The 24272-nt window shown below is 40.6% G+C and overlaps 2 protein-coding genes across 6 annotated transcripts in view; both read right to left on the bottom strand.

The window, feature by feature from the left end:
- Positions 1-24272, bottom strand: part of KBTBD2 (kelch repeat and BTB domain containing 2) — a 41490-nt gene that overhangs the window by 11319 nt on the left and 5899 nt on the right. For 2 of the 5 annotated variants that reach the window (XM_059933624.1, XM_059933629.1), the window contains exon 1: positions 10947-11463. The exons of 1 other annotated variant lie outside the window; for it this stretch is intronic. The gene's annotated coding sequence lies outside the window, so the exon portion shown is untranslated. Of the gene's footprint in view, positions 1-4091; positions 4701-10412; positions 10719-10946; positions 11464-24272 lie in introns of those variants that run through there. 2 more of the 5 variants (XM_059933626.1, XM_059933625.1) reach the window with 2 other exon arrangements.
- LOC132371895 (retinitis pigmentosa 9 protein-like) overlaps positions 16232-24272 on the bottom strand; it is a 43945-nt gene continuing 35904 nt past the window's right edge. Inside the window, exon 6 of the mRNA XM_059933636.1 lies at positions 16232-16262. Coding sequence (XP_059789619.1) covers positions 16247-16262 — 16 coding nt within the window. The 3' untranslated portion in view covers positions 16232-16246. The remainder of the gene's footprint in view (positions 16263-24272) is intronic.

The raw sequence follows: 24272 nt of genomic DNA, 5'->3' as shown, positions 1-24272 counted from the left end.
TACTATACAGATATGAATGTTCTCAAAATGTGTAAATTTAATACAAATCCAACTTGCAGAAGATTCATCTGGAAGAATTCACAAATACTGCCAAGATATTTGAGGAGAAGGGAGGACAGGTTTTTCCTCATACTCTTAACAAATATTAAAATGTATTACAATTCTACAATAAACCCAAGTAAACAAAAATAAGTAAATATAATAAGTAAATAAGTAAATACAATACATCCATGTTAAAAAAAAAAAGACATTAGATATGATAAAGATAAACAAGTCATTTCAAACTAGAAGATTGGGTTATTTCAACAAATAACGTTGGAACAACTGGTTACCCACTGGAGGAAAAAAAAAACCCACCTAAGTTTTAGTCATACTGCATACCATTCATCAAAAGAAATTCCAGCTGCATTAGAGTTTAATTTAAAATGTTATTTAGAAATCAGTATTTACAACATATGGCAAAGGAATTACAAATCAGGAAAAACATATAGAATATACAGTGCTAATAACAGTTAAAAACTATCACCTATTTCCTAATTAGATGACTCTTAGCTCCATAATCAGAAAGTCAAGTGCTGTTGACATGAAACCTGTAAATATATTTGACCATCACTGGAACCACTAATACTTTTTCTCACAAAAATATCATCCATATGTCAAAGAGAAGATCACATTGTACTTCCTGCCAAACTATACTTTTACATGAACTGCAAACCTGACGTAGACTGTCAAATTTCCAGCCAAGTTAACTATATGGAAGTAACTAAAACAGGTGCAAAGGCAGAGACTTTGGGTCATTTAAGGTAATGACTTTGCTCTTCCAAATCTGAAAGTTACACTATAAATCTAAGTTTACTACTATAACCTCCAAAGCTAATAATACCTAAAATCACTGGCTATTTTCACATATTAATAATGCAGCAAGGCCCAGTGTTAGTGAGGGTGTGGGAAAACGAGCATTCTTACAGAGGAGTATAAGTTGATACATACGTACAAGCCCTTAAACAAAACTCTTGGGACTTCCCTGGTGGTGCAGTGGTTAAGAATCCGCCTGCCAATGCAGGGGACACGGGTTCGAGCCCTGGTCCAGGAAGATCCCACATGCCGTGGAGCAACTAAGGCGGTGCGCCACAACTACTGAGCCTGCGTGCCACAACTACTGAAGCCTGTGCACCTAGAGCCCGAGCTCTGCAACAAGAGAAGCCACTGCAATGAGAAGCCCACGCACCACAACGAAGAGCAGCCTCCGCTCGCCACAACTAAAGAAAGCCCACGTGCAGCAACGAAGACCCAACAACGAAGACCCAATGCAGCCAAAAATAAATAAATAAACTTAAAAAAAAAAAGAATCCACCTGCCAATGCAGGGGACACGGGCTCAAGCCCTGGTCCAGGAAGATCCCACATGCCGTGGAGCAACTAAGCCTGTGCGCCACAACTACTGAGCCTGTGCTCTAGAGCTCACGTGCCACAACTACTGAAGCCCGCGTGCCTAGAGCCCGTGCTCCGCAACAAAGACAAGCCACGGCATTGAGAAGCCCACACACTGCAACTAAGAGTAGCCCCCGCTCACTGCAACTAGAGAAAAGCCCGCGCTCAGCAACGAAGACCCAATGAAGACAAAAACAAACAAACAAAAACAAACTCTTGGAGCCAGCTGTGTTCTAGAATTTAGAATTTTTCAGATCTTACAGAGGTAATGTGGTACATATATCATGTATTACAAAGGGTCTGGGGCAGAGCTCCAGAACTGAACATCCTACTATTCTCACTGAGGGAAATATGCACAGTGTGAAAAACAATACTATGTACAGTCTTATGTTACTTCAGGTCAAGTTTTGCAAAAAAAAATTTTTAACTTGATTTTAAGAGCTTTTTGAATTTCAGATTGCAAATGATTATAGAAGATATATTTGGCAGTGAAAATGCTTAATACCTCAATCTTTCAATTCTACCTGTAAAAATCTATCTTACAGAAATGCATGTATTAATAGACTATAAGTCCTAACCCCAGCTGCAGGACCCAAAATTGTCCCCATCCATGTTTATTTATTATTATTATTTTTTAAAATTTATTTTTGGCTGCATTGGGTCTTCATTGCTGCTTGCAGGCTTTTCTCTGGTTGCAGCGAGCGGGTGCTACTCTTCGTTGCAGTGCACAGGCTTCTCATTGCGATGGCTTCTCTTGCTGTGGAGCACAGGCTCTAGGCACATGGGCTTCAGTAGTTGTGGCATGCGGGCTCAGTAGTTGTGGTGCACAGGCTTAGCTGCTCTGCAGCACGTGGGATCTTCCTGGGCCAGGGATCGAACCCGTGTCCCCTGCACTGGCAGGTGGATGCTTAACCACTGCGCCACCAGGGAAGCCCCCCCATCCATATTTAAACCAGGTGACAGGAACTGGTGGCCAGTGCAGGGATGTATTTAGATTATACTCTAGACTCCAGAATTCCTTGCAGGGTAGCTGTACAGGTTCACTCTGGTCATTTCTCTGACCTCATACTATGACCTGATTTTTTTGCAGTGACTTTTTTGAGCCCCATTGAATTTGTCTCAGTTTTACTAGATTTGATTTCTTTTTATCATATGCATGAAACTGTATTAAAACTGAAGTCTGCTTTTAGAATACTACATGGCGAGCCAACTTTATATAATCTCATTGTCACTGCTTTATACACCCTATTCCCACCCCTTCCTTTGAAATCTAGGGTACATTTCTTCCTAATAAAGTAATTTTTATTTATGATATCTTAATATTAAAATATGCAGAAAAAGAAAGTCATTCAGACATCATATTAAGTAAACTTAATTTAAACTGATCTGTATCTAGTACAATCCAAAATAAAATTCAGTGTCCCTTCTCTGGGAACATAGACTTCAAAATGTATTAAATAAAAATGTGAAAATTGGCAAAGTTTAAGATGATCAACAACAACCACCTTAAATGCCCATAACATATTTTGTATAACAAGATTCCTTCTCTCCTAAAACTAAAACTTAAATAATTTCCCAACTTGTTCCAGAAAAAAAAAAACCTTAAAATCAATATCCTACATACTCTGAAACATTTCACAATGTCTGTACTATATTACTTAATAACCAATGATTTGACATTTTATGAATTTTCCCTTTTTAATAAATATATTGTACCATATATCATTCTGTGTTATACCTAAAATTAGTTTCAAAAAAAAAAGTCATACTCCCTGTTGTCTGTAGAAGTTAGCATCGTCAGACTTAGTAATTCTCAGGTATCAATGAAATTGTTTACTTAATTTTCTATTATAGATTAATGGCTACTTAAATTTAACTCAACAAATGTTTGAGTATTTACTAAGGGCTGGTCATTGTATCGTACTCTAAGGACTCAGACTGAGAGTTGCCAACCACTAGAGCTCCAAGACACCAAGCGCATTTACTCTTACTACAGCCAAAACACGACTATCATTTAAAAACAGGGTGTTTTAAAAACCAATTATTCTAGACAAACTCAGAAAGAGGCAGGCAAATGAATAAAATCTAGCTGTCTTGATCTTTCATTTCCAAACTTTTGATAGAGACATAATACAAGAAAATTTTATTGTTTACCATAAGAACAACTGTGGCACAAGTAAAATGAGGAAAGGAGGCAACTGGCACTTGTCCCCATTGCTAACAGTGGTTCACACTGCAGAGGAAGGAAAAACTTATTGAAGACCTATTTAAACCTTCTGAATTTTGTTAACATATGCAATGATTATTTAATTAAAAAACCCAAACTTTCAAAAGGTATACTACTCTCTTTTCTCATCATAAAGACAAAATATTTTAGGCTTTGCAAGCCCTTAAGGTCTCTGTCCCAAATGCTTAATCTATTGTAGCCTCAAAGCAGCAAAAGTCAACCTGTAAACAAATGGACATGACTGTTTCAATAAAATGTTATTTACAAAAACAGACTGCAGGCCAAATGTACCAATCTCTGCTTCAGGCTGCTTCTTGATCAAATATTAAGAAATTAAAAAAAAAAAAATCAGTGACAAAAATACATATCTCAAGCTGTTTTTCCTAGAAGATTGTTTTCCCTTCAGATCACACAAACAAGGAAAAAGCACAAACCTCAAATGCTTGAAAGTTGAATTAAATAAAATTCTTATAAATTTATTTATGGCTGTGTTGGGTCTTCGTTGCTGCACACGGGCTTTCTCTAGTTGCGGCGAGCGGGGGCTACTCTTCGTTGCGCTGCGCGGGCTTCTCACTGAGGTGGCTTCTCTTGTGGAGCACCGGCTCTAGGCGCGCGGGCTCAGTAGTTGTGGCTTGCGGGCTCTAGAGCGCAGGCTCAGTAGTTGTGGCGCACAGGCTTAGTTGCTCCACGGCACGTGGGATCTTCCTGGAGCAGGGCTCGAACCCGTGTCCCCTCCATTGGCAGGCGGATTCTTAACCACTGTGCCACCAGGGAAGTCCTAAATATAATTCTTAATCTAACCTGTATATATTCCACGTTCCAACTGAAATATTTTAATATCTCTTACCTAATCACACAACCGCTTTCCCCACTTACTACAGGCTCAGTGGACTTTTGAAACACTTTTTTTTTTTAATCTAGTGTGAGTATCCTTTATTAAGCTTAGAAAAAAAGGACTTTTTTTCTGAAGATAATCTGCTGGAAAAAACTCACAATGAGAAAAAAACTATTTTAGAGTCAAAAACACTTTCTCTTTTTTTTTTATCAACTACAACATATTTACATACATTTGAAAACTAGAAGATGTATACAAGACAATGTGTAAAGACACTTAGTGAACACACGGATTCATTAGATGAACCAAGGGCCAAAGACTGGGAAACCACTATTACTTGCCACATTTCCTGGTACCAGGCACCTCAAGATTAATAGAAAAGTCCTGTATTTTAAGCTGGTTGTCAGAACATACTCCACAGTGAAAAAAACCAACTAGAATAAGAATTAAATGGGAGTCATACAAACACAATATAACGAAATTCAGAATCTAATAAAGTACAATGTACTCTGGCATTAAAACTATGCACATTCTTACTTTTTTTTCTAAGTTCTGAGCTCAATTCAATATTTTTGATTGATCTGTTTGATAGCAGAGAATAACAGCAATGAATAAGGTTAGAATGCTATACATAGGATGAGATCCTTTCCTTTTTACCGACTTCCTGCAAATAAGTACAGAACAAAGACCAACTTATTTTTAAATCTAAGAGCTTCCTATAAGAGCAGAAAATTTATAAATTGCTTGAGATTGAGAGAAAAAAAGGAAAAACTTTGATCCTAACATTTTCTCTAGGATAGGGGCCCCCAACCCCCGGGTCGTGGACTGGTACTGGTCCCCAGCCTGTTAGGAACCTGGCCACACAGCAGGAGGGCAGCCTTACCGCCTGAACCCTCCCCTCCCCACCCCACCCCCGCCTGTGGAAAAACTGTCTTCCACGGAACCAGTCCCTGGTGCCAAAAAGGTTGGGGACCGCTGCTCTAGGATACCCAAGCCTCCAAGGTTCTGAGTGAATTCCACCACACAAAACAGTTTCAAAACAAACATTCTGTTATTAAACGGTCATTAGGATTAAATCAGTCAACAATCCGTATCAATATATACAATTCTACTTAAAAATCTGAAACACCTCTTATGGAAAGTTATTTCAGTAGGTTTTCCTCCCTTTGAATAATCAATACGACTATAAATTTTCACAGAGCTAACTTGTTTTTCATTTTCACCGTAGAATCACATTGTAGAAAAATCCAACTTTCAAAGTACCTGTACAGCTGACCCTTGAACAGCAGGGGTTTGAACTACACAGGTCCAATTTTTTTTAATGGTAAGTACTACAGCACTACACGATCTGCAGTTGGTTGAATCCTCGGATGCGGAACCACAGATATGGAAGAACATAGAATTTGGAGGGCTGACTATAAGCTACATGCAGATTTTCTAGTATTAGGAGGGTTGGCGCCCCAACCCCGAGTTGTTCAAGGGTCAGTTGTACTCCAGAAGTTTACGCTGGTTGTCTGAAATCCTCACTTCACTTTCCTATAAAAAAAACTGTTGAAGTCCTTAGGCTGCAAAAGCTAAAATATGCCCAAAAGTGTGTCTGCAAAGAAAATTTACATAAAGTAAATGCTACTATAATACTCATAATTTAAAAATAATAGTAACAATAAATTTCATAGGATCTAAATACTGATATTCAAGGAACAGGAATCAAGACTAATTGGAAAAAGGTATGAAATATTAAAAAAAAAAAATTCCAAATACTTTCACAGGTTTCAGAGGTTGATGGCAGTGGTTTTTTATTAGGGGAAGGAGATGTGTCTAACTTCACTTTGAAATCTAGTTTTCATTCCCACAGGTGTGTCATTTGTAGTGCCCTTCCACAGAGTAGCTATAGAAACTCAAACAGATACAAAACAAGCTTTTCCAATGTTATACAGGGAAGACCTGGAGGATAAAGGAAAGAATAAAGGATTAAATAACTACTGATTGTGAATATGAGTCTGCTCAGCAATTAACTGAGCTGTATATGTAAAATGAGGAAGGATAAAAAGATGGGGAGGAGGCTGCAAACAAGGACTGCACAAAAACTACACAGTAAGGATAAAACAGTGATAAAAAGGAAGGGCAGTGGGCTACAGGTTATCATGTGTATGAAGCATTTTCAAGCTGTATATTATTAACTTAGGTGATGCTCCATCTTCCAGTGCTACAAATGGCAATACAGAAAATCAAAAACTTTTGTTAGAAAGAATCCAGGGCATTCTGAATGTCATGTATTGCCAAAAAATTAAAAGCATGAACTGTGGAGCCAAATTACTTGGGTTGAAATCCCAGTTCTGCAACTTACTAGTTGTGTGACCCTTTTCTGTCCTGTAGTATGCTCATCTGTAAAACGGGGGATAAAAATAGAATTCTTCTCAATGAATTAAGGATTAAATGAGTTCTATGAAGAGCATGGAACAGTGCTGCCTGACACACAACACTACTACTGTGTGCAAAAAAATTGGCAATTATTTTTATTAACGCACTCACTGGTCAAGCTTTTTGTAGCACTTTCCCGACTTTCAAAACTTCACACCTATACAGGTCTAAGGGTCCCAATTACAAGGTCTCAACACTCAAACACAGTTCTCTTTTCACGCTGGGTGAATGCTATTTTAGATAAGAGAAATTTATTCAAAGATTTTAGGGAGTATTTTGATGGTACAAGTCATGAAACAAACTAGTACAACAAAGACTAACCTTGAGAAGGCTGATGCCCATGCAGCAAAACTAAATGATACCAGTCATAACACAAACCTTTCTTCATTTCAGTGAGAAAACAGGTTTCTCCTTAGGGAGGACAAAATATTGGTGCCAGAAATACTTTGCTTTCAAGTTACCAAAACAACCCTGACAGTTGAGAATGTTTGGAAGACCACCTGATCTTCAGATTGATTGTCAACCACTACACAAACAGAAATTTTTGGAGTCGTGACAAGCATCAGTTAAAAAACAAACACCTGGACTTCCCTGGTGGCGCAGTGGTTAAGAAGCCACCTGCCAATTCAGGCGACATGGGTTCGAGCCCTGGTCTGGGAAGATCCCACATGTGGCGGAACAACTAAGCCCATGCACCAAAACCACAGAGCCTGCGCTCTGGAGCCTGAGAGCCACAACTACTGAGCCCACAAGCCGCAACTACTGAAGCCTGTGCGCCTAGAGCCCGTGCTCCACAACAAGAGAAGCCACCGCAATAAGAAGCCCGCGCAGCACAACGAAGAGTAGCCCCTGCTCGCCACAACTAGAGAAAGCCCGTGTGCAGCAACGAAGACCCAATGCAGCCAAAGAAAAAGACCAAACACCTTGCCTTTTAAATAATTTATCAAGTTTGATAAATTTCCGTACAGCTTCCTCTAATCAAATTCAGGGCCTAGGTCTATTCCCTTGTGCTCCTCCTTTCCAACTATACTGAAAAAACTACATGGCTCCATCAAGTTAATTATGCTCAGTACCCTAAGTAAATTCAGGTCACAAGAATAAGCTTCTGTTCTACATTATGAATTATAAGTTGTCTCACTTTAAAAAAATTAAACAAGAACATAAAGGAGACACCATCTGTGATAGAATAATTATATGAGTGTAGTATGTCCTTTTATTTTGGATATCACTTTTCTCTTTTCTTCTCAGCTCTGCATAGACTTAAGAAAGCTGGAGAAGTATAGACTAAAGCAAAACTGACCTTAACCTCTTCAATGGGATTTCATTTTCCACCAAATCAATGATTTTTTTCTATCACAACAGCAGAAGAAAATATTTCCCAGATAATAAATATATTCATGAGGTCATTAAGGGCATAGCTGCTTAACAATGATTATGACTATTTAAATTTCTCAGTTTCTTTAAAAAAAAAAAAGGGGGGGTAAACTGAGAAATACTTAGAATCCCCTGCCTATCATGGAACCTACTACATGTTGCCACTTGTCAGAGGTACGGGAGTGGAGCTGAGAAAAAAAGGGAAGACTTTAAAAAGCATCTCTCATTAAATGATTACATTTTCTCCAAATTTTCTCCAATAATCCCTTCTTCCCACACAGAGGAATCTAGGTACTGAAAAATCCGGCAAGGGAACCACGAGTAACCTTCATATACTTAAAACGTTACTTGAAATCAACCTATCATTTCCAATACCCTGAGTTATTTAAATATCATCTGCTCTATTCAAACTCCACAAAACTGAAAATGATAAGACTAAGATATAATGAAGGACTTTGACATTTTCATTCGTATTTTTTATGATAGCAGGACCAATCCTTTTTCCTGGGCTTAGGAAGGAGAGCAAGAAAAAATACAACTCTTTTCTAAGTATATGAGTAAAATCTTTGGGAAAATCAAAGTATCTTTTGGCTTTTGTGACTGCATTCAAGTTTCTATGAATTTACCATCCACGTTTTTTTTTTTTTGGCTGCACTGGGTCTTTGTTGCTGCGCATGGGCTTTCTCTCGTTGTGGCGAGCAGGGGCTACTCTTCGTTGCGGTGCACAGGCTTCTGATTGCAGTGGCTTCTCTTGTTTCAGAGCACAGGCTCTAGGCACGCGGGCTTCAGTAGTTGCAGCACGTGGGCTCAGCAGTTGTGGCACGTGGGCTTAGTTGTTCTGCGTCATGTGGGATCTTCCCAGACCAGGGATGGAACCTGTGTCCCCTGCACTGGCAGGCGGATTCTTAACCACTGTGCCACCAGAGAAGTCCCTACCATCCACTTTAAACACATTCAGTGCTCAATATTTGGATTTTATGAGACAGCTCGTTATTTCCATTAACCAGAAGAAAATATATGGAGAAGTGTGGACTAAAGCACTATGACACCTTTATTCCCACCCATCTCCTTAAAGGGCATGTGAATAATCAAAGCTAACAGATTTTATGGTAATGCTTATGAGAGCAAAAAGGAGAGAAGAATTATAGCACTTAGAACTCTTCTTATAAAACTGTAGAGAAAATAGTACTATGTGGAAAAGCACGAACTATAAAGCAAGCTCAACAGAAATGCCATAGCCCTGTACTGTTTACTGAGGACAACAACCTCTTGAGAATTTCAGGGCCCAATCTAAAGAGACTTCAATAAACACTAGACCAACAAAAGATCAAAGTGAAGAAGTAAGCTTAACATTAAGAAAATTCTACATCATCAAGACTGGAAAACAACTGACTGGTTTGACTTTTCGATTTACTTTCGGTCAGAAAAAGTACTTCTAAAAAAAGTCAGGAAAAAGGTCCTTACCAAAGGTTAACTAAAGTAAGTCACTCACAACTGCGAGATTTGAAGTCCATACCACTCAAATTCAGGCAAAAATTCACAACACAGCGGGAAGGGGGGGAAAAAAAAACCACCCTGTCTTAAAAAAAAAAAAAAAAGAAAAAGAGGAAGAAAACCACCCTGTTAATTCCACCCTGTTAACTGGTTGCCTCAATAGAAGAAAATAAAATTTTAGTCAGACCACATTGCTGATAGGGTTGTTTCTGAATGCCTGAATGCTAAGTGAGCCAGACGTACAGATTCATGTGTCAACAACACGTGACCAGTCCTGTACCCTACGTTTTTATAACACTACTGATATAGAAGATAGATATTTCACACAAACATACCCTTTCACAGTTAATTTTACATTTTTAGATTCTTTTTCTATTTTCATTTGAAGGGGCAATCGTGGCATCGGACAATTCTAGAGATCTGTGGAGGGTATATTATTCTCTCTTTGAGGTGGTATAAAAAGAGATCTTAGATCAACAAACGAGAAATAAAAAACCCGTTAACTCAAAATAACCGCTCCACATCAAACTAAAGGATATTCTTCCACTTCACGTTTTCTCAATTCATAGGGAGAGAAAGGTGGTCGAGTTCAAATAAGTTAGCGATTTCACAGTCTAAAGTAAATACGTACAGAATTTTCCATTTCAAAGGGCAGTTTCTGCTTTCTTTTTAAAATCATCAGTAGATCACAATGGGGCCTCGGTTAATCTAGACATCTCTTGGTTACTTCAAAAGTACCGGGAAAAAAATGCAAGGAAGGTCTTGCCCTCCTACTGCCCACCGTCTCCCGAAGACGTCGCGAGTCTTTAAGGGAAGCAGCTTCATTTTGGCAATGCGGGCGCCAGACGGGGCCAGGGCGCCGCCTGGGAGACCCGCGGCCGGAAACGCCCCCGCGAGTGGCAAGCCCCGCCGCCCCTGCCCCAAGCACCGGCCGGAGGCAGAGCCGCAGAGGGGCCGCCGCCGGGGGTGGAGGGAGGCGCCAGTCGCCCGCGCCCCTCCCCCGCCCGCAGCGGAAGCTTCTCCGGTTTGAAAGATGCCGCCGCCGCCGCCCCCCGCCCGCCGAGCCACAAAGGGCCGAGCCCCCTCCCGCCGCGGCCCTCCTCCCCCAACTCCTCCACAGGTCGTCTCGGGGTACCCCCGCCCGGCGCTAGCGACGCCTGCTCACCCGAGTCCCTCAGTCCCGAGGATTGGGATCCGATGCGGCTGGTGGCCACGAAGACACTGGGCCCCTCACGCGCGGCGGCGGGGGCGTGGCCCTGTTGCCGCGGCTAGGGCCGGGGTCTCGCTTCTGCTTCCCTCCGAGGAAGGCTGGCGCCGCCGCCTCCCCTTCCTTCCGGTTTCCCCTCGCGCCCTCCCTCGGCCGGTTCGTCCTGAGCGGAAAGCAGCGTCCTCTCTGGGCGCAGCTGCACTCTCCACAAGGCCCGACCACCGCCAGACTCCTCCCCCGGGAGCCGCGCAGCCTGCCCGCGCCGCCTCGACAGCCCCGGAGCCGCGAAACGCCCGGCTAGCCGCTGCCGCCCCGCCCCTGCAGCGCGCTCTCGCCCCCTTGGCGGGCCCCTTCTGAGACCCGGGAACGCGCGGACAGCAGACCGTGGGCCAGCCTTCGCCAGCTTCCCCTTTCCGCTGCTCGCCCGCGTCTAGCAGCACAAACGTCAATTTTGCAGTTTCCCGGGTTCTTGAGACGCCCCCACCCCACCCGCCCTTACCCTCGCTTCCCCCGCCCTTTTCCTTTGCCGGATCCCACCGGAAAGCCAAAACAATTGGGTCCGCGCAGGCGCGTGGAGGAAGAGCCGGAAGGGCGGGGAAGGCGCGAGGTGAAGGGGAAACGCTTTTGAAGGGGTTTTCTGGAGAAGGTCAGCGGAGATCCCGCGTAGGGCGCGTGCGCGGCGGAGGGGTCGCTCCCGAGACGCCCGGGCCTGGGGCGCCAGGGGGTTCGGGCGGTGAAGGCTTCAGGCCTAGCCTGGCGAAAAGGGAGGTCGGAGAAATTCAGTGCTAGGAAATGCGGACAGCACGGCACCAGGTTTTATGCCGTAGAGTGATTTTTCCCTCTTGAAATATAGAAGTTTGCAGGCTGAGTCGGGGAGTGGAAATGAGGAGGACTAGACAACACCAGACCAGGAAAGAAAGGGAGATGTTGGGCGGCTGGCTGAGTGGGCTTTGTCTCCTCGACCCCTGCTCTCCAAAACACGCTCTGCACGTATCAAAGCACGCTCCGTTTTCTTGATCTCGTCAAGAGAGGCTTCATGTCCTGGTCTCTAGGCCAAGAAAAAACTCGAAGCAGCACCTGAAAGAGCCCGCAGTTCTGGGGAAGCTCTGCACGGGAAGCCTTGAGCTAGTTTTGTGCTGCGATGCAGCGGCTCCCCGCTCGCCGCAGTAAGTTCCAAAGGAGAGCCTTCCGCTTCACAAAGCGAAGCCTTTGTAGCAGCTGTAGGCTGTGGCCCACACTAGTGTGGTTAACTTGGTACGGCTTGCGAGCCTGCCAGAAGTCGTAGATTTACTCTCTCGTTTGATAGCAGTAATTCATAGATCGAAATTGTCAGAAATGCCCATATAGGCTTCTTCAACCACCTTCGTAACTTCCTTTCTTGGCAGAAGCCCAGTCTGGAGGATGTACGTGACCAGTTTTAAACTAAATGCGTACACGTTACTGAAGAGCCTCTTTCTTTAGGCCAGATTAAATCAACTGAATACACACCAAGATGTGTATATCTGGGACTACTGATAAAGGATTTTACAGTAGAATCTAGAAGCTAGATAAACTCAGCAAATCTTTATTGACTATCCAGGATGCTGTCACGCTGCTTAGTCTGATTAAATGTTTACGTGTTTTGATATTTAACAACAAAGAAGCCATACAAAAGATTCAGTCATTTAACAAACACCTGAGCTCCTACTCTGGGCCAGACTGGATCCTGGAGATGCAAAGCCTAAACAAGAAGGCAGAAACAACAAAAAAAGGAGTTTGTGCTTCCTCCTCTAGAGGACTGAGAGCCATGTAAGATTTTTAAGGAGGAGAGTATCTTATAAGATTTTAGAAAAGTAATTCTGAAGCATGGTGGATATTGGACTGGATGTGGGGATACTATCTAATGAGGGGGCTGTAAAAATAGTCCAGAGAGGAGGTGGAGAGAGAGTCCAAACTAACGTAGTGGCAGCAAGGATAGTGAAGCAGAGATGGACTTGAAACTAGCTAGATATAATAAACAAGACTTGGTTACTAAGAGGATGAGGGAAAATAAGAAGTGAAGGATGACTGAGTTTTCCAGTTAGGGTGACTAGATAGTAATAGCAGTAACTATAGGAAGAGTAGCTAATTGTGAGGATGAAAGAGAGTACTAAAAAGGTGTCATTTTAATAGCTGCACAGTTAGGAATGCATATGGCTGCGAATTAAAAAACATTACATTGCAATGGCTTAAAGAAGCGTCTCTTTAGTCACCTAAGTCTGCAGGTAGTTGGTTATCGTTGGTTCAACAGCTCAAGAACAGGAGAGCCACAATTTCTGTGATTCTCTTGACATTTCTCACATGGTTGCAGGGTGGTTGCAGCAGTTTTACTCTTTACACCCCCGTTGTTCAAGGCAGGAAGATAGGGAAAGGAGTGGCTTCAGCCACCTTTTTCTTTTTCCTTTTTTCCAGGAAAGTAAAAGCTTTCTCAGGATAATACTCCATACCCCCAACTCAGCTGACTCTCACATACATCTCATTTTCTAGAACTGTCTTTCAGCCAACTATAGCTGTGAGGACTTAGTTTTTCCAAGCTCTAGCAAAAGGCTATTTGGGTCAGGCAAATAGCAGTCTGCTACTTGGTTAATACCTTAAGCATCACTTTTTAACATTGAAAACACTGTGGGCTGGTAGCCTGGATTGAAGTTTCTAGAGTTTCAAAGAAGCCAATCTTTTTGGTGTGTTATCTTAACTGGGAAAAGAACAGGTTGAAAATTTATCCTCAGATATTTGTAATTGTTTTCCATTCCTTTTCTCCTCAAAGTTGCCATCCCCTTAAAAATCCTCAGAGGGAACTGGAACCATCAGGAAGAAGCGCCTGCTGCAGTCAGAGGAGGCTGACTCCTTGCAGCTGCTGTGGTAGAACAACTATAGGGTGCTTGGCATTATGAGCATCAACACCACCTTGACTGCTTTACAGATTTCACCTCGTAGCTTGGAAGCAGAACAATCACAGCTAGTTTGAGAGTCCAGTTTAGGGAGATCATAAATCAGTATTTTCTAGCTATTATACTATTTATTTTTACAATGTAAAGTACTCCCATGTGATCTATATCCAAAATTAGGCACATGACATTGTTTTAAGCATTCCCTTTTAGTTAATAAGGCATTTTCTTTCAATTAAGTGCCAATGGCCATGAAACAGAATCCTTCTAAGACTGCATTTTAAACACTGTCATGATTCTAGAAAGAAAACAGAAATGATTTCCTGGGAAAATAAAGATGCAACTACACATTTTCTAAAGTTGAATCTTTGCTTAACCATTTCTGATGTTACACATCAGAATCATTTAAGATATTAAGATAATCTAAAATATTCTTAAGGTTAATTTTAACCTATTTAAAAACCCTGGATTTGGGGGAGGAAGTTACCAGGCCATCTGTGAGGGGGGAGAGTGCACAATCCACAGTTGATTGAATCTGCAGGTGTGGAATTGCAGATAGGGAGGGCCCACTATAAAGTTACATGTACTTAGAGAAGGGTCAGTGCCCCTAACCCCCATGTGGTTCAAGGGTCAAGTGTATACCCTCTCCATCTTGCTTCCCTGTATTATATACAGAGAAAATCCAATTAAAATGGACATCATTATTACCGGGTAGCACAAGGGAGTTCTTTATGGTAACAGAACATTTCTGTATCTTGATTGTGGTATAAACATATACATATGATAAAATTTAATAGAACTACATGTAACACCTACCAAAAAATAAGTGCATATAAAAGGTGATGAAATCTGAGTAAGGCCTATAGTCTAATTAATTGCACTGTGCCAATGTCAGTCTCCTAGTTTTGATAATGTACTATAGTTATATAAGACGTTACCACTGTAGGAAGTTGGGTGATGGGTACACAAGGAACTCTCTGTACTCTTTCTGCAACTTCTGAGTCTGTAATTATTTCAAGATAAAAAGTTTTAGAAAGTGGATATCATTTATTCAGCAAAGATTTGCTTTAGTACTCTAGGATACAGAGATAAAAGACTCATAGAGGAACAGGAATGTTGGAGGAAAAGACCCAAGCAAATCAACAGTAGGATAAATTCTGTGAAAGCAATATGTACACTGGTGTTATAAGAGTACATAAGAAAAACAAGAAGCTCAAGAAAGTTTTTTCAGAAAAAGTGGGGTAGGGTAGGCAGAAAAAGAAGGGGACCAGCAGAGGAACATAGCAGGGGTCAAGGATAGAGGTTTAAACAAACGAGCTGGTAGGTTTCACTATTATGTTTTCATTGTACACAGTATTTTTAACTCACAGCCCTTCTGATGGTTATAATTAAATGTTTTTATAATGTAAGCTCCATGAATGCGGAAACCCCTTTCATATCTTGTTGACTCTCCAATGCCTTACACAGTGAGTGTCTAGGCGCTCATAAATATTTGTTGGGTGAACGAGGTCATTAGCCATGACTAGAACATGGAGTATTTGTGGGGGAGTGACAGGGTATCTGGAGAGGAAAGCAAGAGGTAGATACAGATCATGAAGCTGCTTATAGGTTAAGTTTGGACTCTATCCTAAAGTTAATGGGGACCTAGCAGTGGAATCAGTTTTGTGTTGTAGAAAGACAGTATGAAGAGTAAGTAGTAGAGTAGAAGCAAAAAGTAGCAGTGTCCCAAAAAGTCAAAATGCAACCTGAGTAGTTTGTGTGTTAGCAGAGGAAAGCAAGCTAGGCTGTTAGTAACTGCAGGTCTCACTCAAGGGATAGTATGTCTACCAGCCTCTGAGTGTCTGAGGTCTTTGTTCTACACCAATAATAATAAAAACAAAACAAAATCTAACTCTTGGTGAGTACTTATTATGTGCCAGGCACTTTATATCAACTCATTTAATCCTTACAACAACTGTTATGAGTTTGCTGCTATTGTCTCCACTTTACAGTTGAAGTGACTAAGGCACAAAGAAGTTAAGTAACTCACTCTAGATCACACTACTAATAAATTAGCAGAGCCAGGATTAAAATCTAGGCTGCCTGGCTCCAGTGTCTATGATTTTAACTACTCTGTTTTACTGCTTTCTTTTCTCCTAGCCAACTGCTTCCGTGTATCACTTCAAATCTTAGGAACTACCATATTATCTCAGTAACATGGTTTAAGTAGTATGAGCAGGAAGGAAAAAGAGGTGATTTTTCTTCTCCCTTCTCTTGGATTAACAGATAGGAAAAATATTTCTCAGAATCTTCAGCAAAGTTCCTCTTACATTGATATCTTCTTGCCCAGGATAATGAGATTCCTGTAGTTGGTTTTCAGACATTGATGGGGCTAGAGGGGGAAAAGACATACTTTCTCTGAACACATTGTTTTTCTTTATCTGGACAACATTGTGGTTCTCCCAGCAAGGAAGAAGTGGGTGAGACCACTAGTAAAACTAGCAACAATGCCTGCTACAAAGACAATCAATCCATGAGACCAACATGGTAAACGAGAGTGTCCTTCAGGAAGAGCACTGGACTGGGTTTTATCAACTTGCCATTCAGTAGCTACATCTTCCTGGCAAGTTATTTAACCTCTCTAAGCCTATATCCTCATATAAAAAATGGGCATACTATACCTTGAGATTGTATAAGGATTCAAGACAATATAAGTAAAGTGCCTAGCACACAGTAGTCATTTAATAAATAGCAGTAGGGCTTCCCTGGTGGTGCAGTGGTTAAGAATCTGCCTGCCAATGCAGGGGACATGGGTTCGAGCCCTGGTCCGGGAAGATCCCGCATGCCGCAGAGCAACTAAGCCCATGCACCACAACTACTGAGTCTGCGCTCCAGAGCCCGCGAGCCACAACTACTGAGCCTGCATGCCACAACTACTGAAGCCCGCACACCTAGAGCCCGTACTCCACAAGAGAAGCCACCACAATGAGAAGCCCACGCACCGCAACAAAGAGTAGCCCTCGCTTGCCGCAACCAGAGAAAGCCCGTGTGCAGCAACAAAGACCCAACACAGCCAAAAATAAATAAATTAAATAAATAAATTTATAAAATAAATAAATAACAGTAATTAAAATTATGTTCTTTTCCACATGTTAAACAGAGAATTACTATACTCTCCAGCAATTCCACTCCTAGGTATATACCCAAAAGAACCGAAAGCAGGGACTCAACCATATATTTGTACACGCATGTACATAGTAGTACAACAGCCAAAAGGTAGGAACAAATGTCCATCAATAGATATAGGGAGAAACAAAATGTGATATATACATTGGAATATTATTGCAAGGGGAATATAATATTATTCAGCCTTTTCAAAGAAGAAAACTAACACATGCTACATTGTGGATAAACCTTGAAGACATTATGCTGAGCAAAATAAGCTAGGCATCAAAGGATAAACATTATATGATTCCACTTATATGAGGTACATAGAGTAGTCAAATTCATAGAGACAGAAAGGTAGAACGGTAGTTGTCAGGGGCTGGTGGGAGGGGAGAATGAGGAGTTCCTGTTTAGTAGATACAGAATTTGTTTGGGGATGATGAAAAAGTTCTGAATACAGATAGTGGTGATGCTTGCACAACACTGTGAATGTACTTAATGCTACTGTATGCTTAAAATGGTTAAAATGATAGTTTTTCTGTATATTTTACCAAAAAAAAAAGGTTAAAACAAAACAAAACAACAAGAAAACATTGGAAAGAGGCCTGGCTTTGTCACTTACTAGATCTGTGATCTAAAGCAAATTACCTAATCTACCCAAGCCTCAGTTTTCTCATCTATAGACTGGGAAAAATAATAATAGTACCTACTTCCTAGGTCTATTGTGATGTTAAAATGAGATAAGTTTGTCTTACGCTTAATTCGTCTTGGCTTCAAAAGTACTCTAATTCTAAAAATCATGAAAGTCCTTAGTACTTTATCTAGCAAAACTGCTACTGTCACAGTGGCAGAGAGAAAATGTGCATTTTTAATAGTTGGCTGGATTGTATGGTAGGAATATGTTTAGTTTTGTAAGAAACTGCCACACTCTCTTCCAAAGCAGCTATACCATTTTACATTCCCACCAGCAATGAGTGAGAGTTCCTATTGCTCTACATCCTCACTAGCCTTTGGTGTCGTCAGTGTTCAGGATTTTGGCCATTCCAATAGGTGTGTTGTTGTATCTCCAATAGGTGTGTATTGTTGTTTTAATTTGCATTTCCCTAGTGACATAATGATGTGGAGTATCTCTTCACATGTTTACTTGCCATCTGTATATCTTCTTTGGTGAGGTATCCATTAAGGTCTGTGATCTCTTTTCAAATTGGGGTGTTGGTTTCCTTAGGGTTGAGTTTTAAGAGTTCTTTGTACATTTTGGATAACAGTCCTGTATCGGATATGCCTTTTGCCTTTTGCAAATATTTTCTCCCAGTCTGTGGCTTGTCTTTTCATTCACTTGATAGTATCTTTCCCAGAGTTTTTAACTTTTAATGAAGTCCAGTTTATCAATTCTTTCTTACATGGATTATGCCACTGGAATTGTCACTAAAAAGTCATCACCATACCCACGGTCATCGTGGTTTTCTCTTCTGTTATCCTCTAGGAGTTTTATAATTTTGCATCATTTTACATTTAGATCTATGATCCATTTTGAGTTCATTTTTGTGAAGGGTGTAAGGTCTGTGTATAGATTCTTTTTTTTGTTTTTGCATGTGGATGTCCCATAGTTCCAGCATCATTTGTTGAAAATACTATCTTTGCTCCACTGTACTGCCTTTGCTCCTTTGTCAAAGATCAGTTGACTATGTTTATGTTGGTCTATTTGTGGGCTCTCTATTAGATTACATTGATTGTTTTGTCTATTCTTTTGCCAGTTCCACATTGTCTTTATTACCGTAGCTTTACAGTAAATCTTGAAGTTAGGTAGTGTCAGTCCTCTAACTTTGTTGTTCTCCTTCAGTATTGAGTCAACTGTTCTAAGTCTGCCTCTCCATATAGGCTTTAGAATCAGTTTCTAGATAGCCATGAAATAACTTGCTGGGATTTTGATTGGGACTGCACTGGATCTAGAGATCAAGTTTGGGAGAACTGACATCTTGACAAGATTGAGTCTTCCTATCCATGAACATAGAACATCTCTCCATTAACTTAGTTCTTTGATATCTTTCATCAGTTTTGTAGTTTTTCTCATAGATCTTATACATATTTTGTCAGATTTATACTTAAATATGTCATTCTTAGAGGGTGCTTGTGTAATGTGTCTTTTATTTCAAATTGAAAATTTTCATTGCTGGTAAATGTGAAAGTTATTGATTCTTGAATAATAACCTTGTATCTTGCAACCTTGCTATAATTGCATATTAGTTCCGTGAGTTTTCTTACCCATTCTTTTGGATTTTCTACATGGAAGATCATGTATTCTGCAGACAAGGACAGTTTTATTTCTTTTTTCCCAATTAGTATACTTTTATTATACTTTTCTTACTTTATTGCATTAGCTAGGACTTCCAGTATGATGTTGAAAAGCAGTGCTACTTGCCTTGTAGCAGATATTAGTGGGAAGCCTTCAAGTTTCTCACGATTAAATATGTTACACATGAACTTGAGAAGAATGTATATTCTGCTAATGTTGAATAAAGTAGTCTATAGATGTCCATTTTATCCAGGGGATTGATGGTGTTGTTGAGTTCATCTATGTCCTTACTGATTTTCTGTCTGCTGGATTTGCTCATTTCTGATAGAGGGGTAATGAAGTCTCCAATTACAACAGTGGATTCATCTATTTCTCCTTGCAGTTCTATCAGTTTTTGCCTCACTTAGTTTGACACTTTGTTGTTAGGCACATACATGTTAAGGATTATTATGTCTTCTTGGAAAACTGACATTTTTATCATTATGACATACCCCTCTTTATTTCCTGATCACTTTCCTTGCTCTGAAATCTGCTCTGTCTGAAATAAATATGACCACTCCCACTTTCTTTCTTTTTTTTTAATAAATTTATTTATTTATTTATTTATTTATTGGCTGTGTTGGGTCTTCGTTGCTGCATGCCGGCTTTCTCTAGTTGTGGTGAGTAGGGGCTGCTCTTCATTGCAGTGTGTGGGCTTCTCATTGTGGTGGCTTCTCTTGTTGTGGAGCACAGGCTCTAGGCACACGGGCTTCAGTAGTTGTGGCATGCGGGCTCAGTAGTTGTGGCTCACGGGCTCTAGAGCTCAGGCTCAGTAGTTGTGGCACACAGGCTTAGCTGCTCCACAGCATGTGGGATCTTCCTGGACCAGGGCTCAAACCTGTGTCCCCTGCATTGGCAGGCGGATTCTTTTTTTTTTTTTAATTAATTAATTTATTTATTTATTTTTGGCCGCGTTGGGTCTTCATTGATGTGTGCGGGCTTTCTTTAGTTGCGTCGAGCGGGGGCTACTCTTTGTTGCGGTGCACAGGCTTCTCATCGCAGCGGCTTCTCTTGTTGCAGAGCACAGGCTCTAGGCGTGCGGGCTTCAGTAGTTGTGGCAGGTGGGCTTAGTAGTTGTGGCATGGAGGCTCTAGAGCACAGGCTCAGTAGTTGTGGCACACGGGCTTAGTTGCTCCGCGGCATGTGGGAGCCTCCCGGACCAGGGCTTGAACCCGTGTCCCCTGCGTTGGCAGGCAGATTCTTAACCACTGCGCCACCAGGGAAGCCCTGGCAGGCGGATTCTTAACCTCTGCGCCACCAGGAAAGTCCCCTCCCATTTTCTTTTTTTTTTTTTTTTTTTAAAAGATTGACATCTTAGTGAGATTCAAACCAAGCTATAATTTTATTTTTATTTCCCCTGTCTAGTTTAGATCCTCTTTATGTATTCTTTTTTTAAAATTAATTAATTAATTTATTTATTTATTTATTTTTGGCTGTGCTGGGTCTTCGTTTCTGTGCGAGGGCTCTCTCCAGTTGCGGCGAGCGGGGGCCACTCCTCATCGCTGTGCGCGGGCCTCTCACCGTCGCCGCCTCTCCCGTTGCAGAGCACAGGTTCCAGACGCGCAGGCTCAGCAGTTGTGGCTCACGGGCTTAGCTGCTCCGCGGCACGTGGTATCCTCCCAGACCAGGGCTCGAACCCATGTCCCCCGCATCGGCAGGCAGACTCTCAACCACTAGCGCCACCAGGGAAGCCCCCCATTTTCTTTTGATTAGTGCTAGTATGGTACATCTTTCTCCATCCATTTACTTTTAGTCCCCGTGTGTCTTAATATTTAAAGTCAATTTCTTGTTGAATCTTATTTTTTGATCCATTATGTCAATCTGCATCTTTTATTTGGTGCTTGAGATCACTGACATCCAAACTGATTACCCATATAGTTGAATTAATATCTACCATATACATTACTGTTTTCTACTTCTTGCCCTTGTTCTTTGTCTCCATTTTTGTCTTCCACTCTTTTCTGCCTCTTGTGGTTCTTACCGACCATATTATATGATTCTGTTTTTTCTTAGCCTATCAGTTGTACTTCTGCTTTTGCTCTTTTTAGTGGTTGCCCTAGAGATTGCTATATACATTTACAACAAATCCAAGTCCACTTTCAAATAATACTATACTGATTCCACCAATAGTATGAGTACCTTACTAATTCCTAATTCCTACTTCCTGACCTTTTTATCATTGCTATCATTCATTTCAATTACAGGTAAGCATATATAAACATATATATACACAAAAGCATATATAATTGAATACATTGTTGCTATTATTATTTTGAGTAAACTTTTATCTGTCAGATTAGGAATAAGAAAAATAAAGTTTTTATTTTACCTTCACATATTCCTCCTGTAATGATCTTTTCTTTATAGGTCAGATCTGAGTTTCTGACCTATATCATTTTTCTTCTCTCTAAAGACTTCTTTTAACGTTTCTTGCAAGGCAGGTCCACTGGCAACAAATTTCCTCAATTTCTGTTTGTCTGAGAAAGTCTTTATTTCTCCTTCACATTTGAAGGATAATTTCACAGGGTACAGATTTCTAGGTTGGTGGATTGGTTTTTTTCTCTCAACATTTTAAATATTTATTCCAATGTCTTCTTGCTTGCATGGTTTCTAAGAAAAAGTTAGATGTAATTCTTATCTTTGCTCATCTATAAGTAAAAGTGTTTTTCTCCTCTGACTTCTTTCAGTATTTTTTCCTTTAGCTTGCATTTTCTATAGTTAGAAAATGATATGCCTAGGTGTAGGCTTTTTTTTTTTTTTTTTGGTATTGATCATGCTTGGTGTTATCTGAGCTTCCTGGATCTGTGGTTTAGTGTCTGACATTAATTTGGGGGAAATTCTCAGTCATTATTGCTTCCTATGTTGCTTCTGTTCTTTTCTCTTTCTTCTCCTCCTGGTATTCCCATTATGTTTATGTTTCACCTTTTATAGTTTTCCCAATTTTTAAGTATTTTGTTCTGCTTTTTTCAGTCTTTTTTCAATTTTTGAAGTTTTTAATTCTATTATTATATTGTCATATTCTCAAGCTCAAAGATTTTCTTCAGCTGTGTCCAGTCTACTAATGAGTTCATCAAAGGCATTCTTCATTTTGTTAATGTTTTTGATCTCCAGCATTTCTCTTTGATTCTTTCTTAGAATTTTCATCTCTCTGCTTACATTAGCCATCTGTTCTTGCATGCTGTCTACTTTATCTATTAGAGCCCTTAGAATATTAATCACAGTTGTTTCAAAATCCAGGTCTAATAATTCCAACATCTCTGCCACATATGAGTCAGATTTTGATACCTGTTCTGTACCTTCAAACTGTGGTCTTTGCCCTTTAATGTATCTTGTAATTTCTTTCTAGATAGCTGGACATAATGCACTGGGTAAAGTACATCATGGGTACTGGCTGAAGAACTGCTGTAAATTAGCTTTTAGCAATGTAGTGTTATGGTATGGGGTCAGGGCAAGTGTTCTATATTCCTACGATTATGTCTCAGTCTTTTAGTGAGCTTAAATCTCTGATTGTGAACTTCACACATGTCTCTCTGTCCCACCTCCCAACGCTTAGGTGAGATAGGACAGCTAGAGTGTATGTAGTTGGGAACTTTCCTTCCCAGAAGTAGTTTAGGTTCTGATAAAACCCCAGAAGGGTAGGCTCTGAACAGTTTCTCCTGAGGGCAGACCTTGTTAAGAAGAAAAGAATGATCTGGCATATTTTAAAATGGTTCCTTTTCTGCTACCCCTGCTGAAAGCACTCTGGGATTATTATGCAATATGTACCATGAGAAAACTGTAGAGCTCCAGGAGGTAAAACTCATAAACGTGTGGGGGTCCCACCAATGACTGGGCTTACCTGGAGTTTTTATTTCTCAGACTTGTCAACACTGAGCCTCCAGCAATTTGTCAATAACAGTTCAGGTTTCCCTACTGAGTGCTAGTTCCCATAGAGGTTGCTGCTCTTGAGCTTCTCCAGTAAATTGTGATTCTCTGTATTTGCCTGTCCTAGAAACAGCCATTTCTCCAAGCTCTGATTCCTTTGAGTGGAGAATGGCATTTAGAAACCAAGATTTGAGGGCTAGGTGTGCTCCTTGTTCCTAAGGTATTATTTCTTTTTTTTTTTTTTTTAATAGTAATCTTTTATTTATTTATTATATTTATTTTTGGCTGTGTTGGGTCTTCGTTTCTGTGCGAGGGCTTCCTCTAGTTGCGGCAAGCGGGAGCCACTCTTCATCGCGGTGCGCGGGCCTCTTCACTATCGCAGCCTCTCTTGTTGCGGAGCACAGGCTCCAGACGCGCAGGCTCAGTAGTTGTGGCTCACGGGCCTAGTTGCTCCGTGGCATGTGGGATCTTCCCAGACCAGGGCTTGAACCCGTGTCCCCCGCATTAGCAGGCAGATTCTCAACCACTGCGCCACCAGGGAAGCCCCTAAGGTATTATTTCTTTAGGCCCTCTCAGCAAACAGAACCAGAAAACAGATGTAAGCACATACATACAGACACACACACACATATATATATGTACATATTTACATGTATATACACTCATTTATATCAACATATATACATACATTCTATCCCTATCTATCTATATCTATCTATATACATGCCATGAGTTCACACTAACATCTCTGATTCCAATCCAACAATAGTGGATTCATTCCCCCTTTCCATATTTGTAACTCTCTCCTCTACTAGTGAAAAATCTGTCTCATGATGGGAGATTTCAAACACGTGTAACTCAGTAAATTATACATCAAGTAGACCAAAAATTAGTAAGGGTATAGAGAAATTGAACAGAAAAATATTGGATCTAAAGGATATTTATAAATAAGGAACATCTGATAATTAGTGGATAAAACTTCTTTTCAAGTTTACTACAATCATTTACAAAATTTGAATACTTACAAGGCTATAAGACAAG

This window comes from Balaenoptera ricei, chromosome 9 (genome assembly GCF_028023285.1).
Source record: "Balaenoptera ricei isolate mBalRic1 chromosome 9, mBalRic1.hap2, whole genome shotgun sequence".
Taxonomy (NCBI): Eukaryota; Metazoa; Chordata; class Mammalia; order Artiodactyla; family Balaenopteridae; genus Balaenoptera; species Balaenoptera ricei.
The sequence above is the reverse complement of the archived record's forward strand: the minus strand, read 5'-3'. Positions and strand labels throughout refer to the sequence as shown.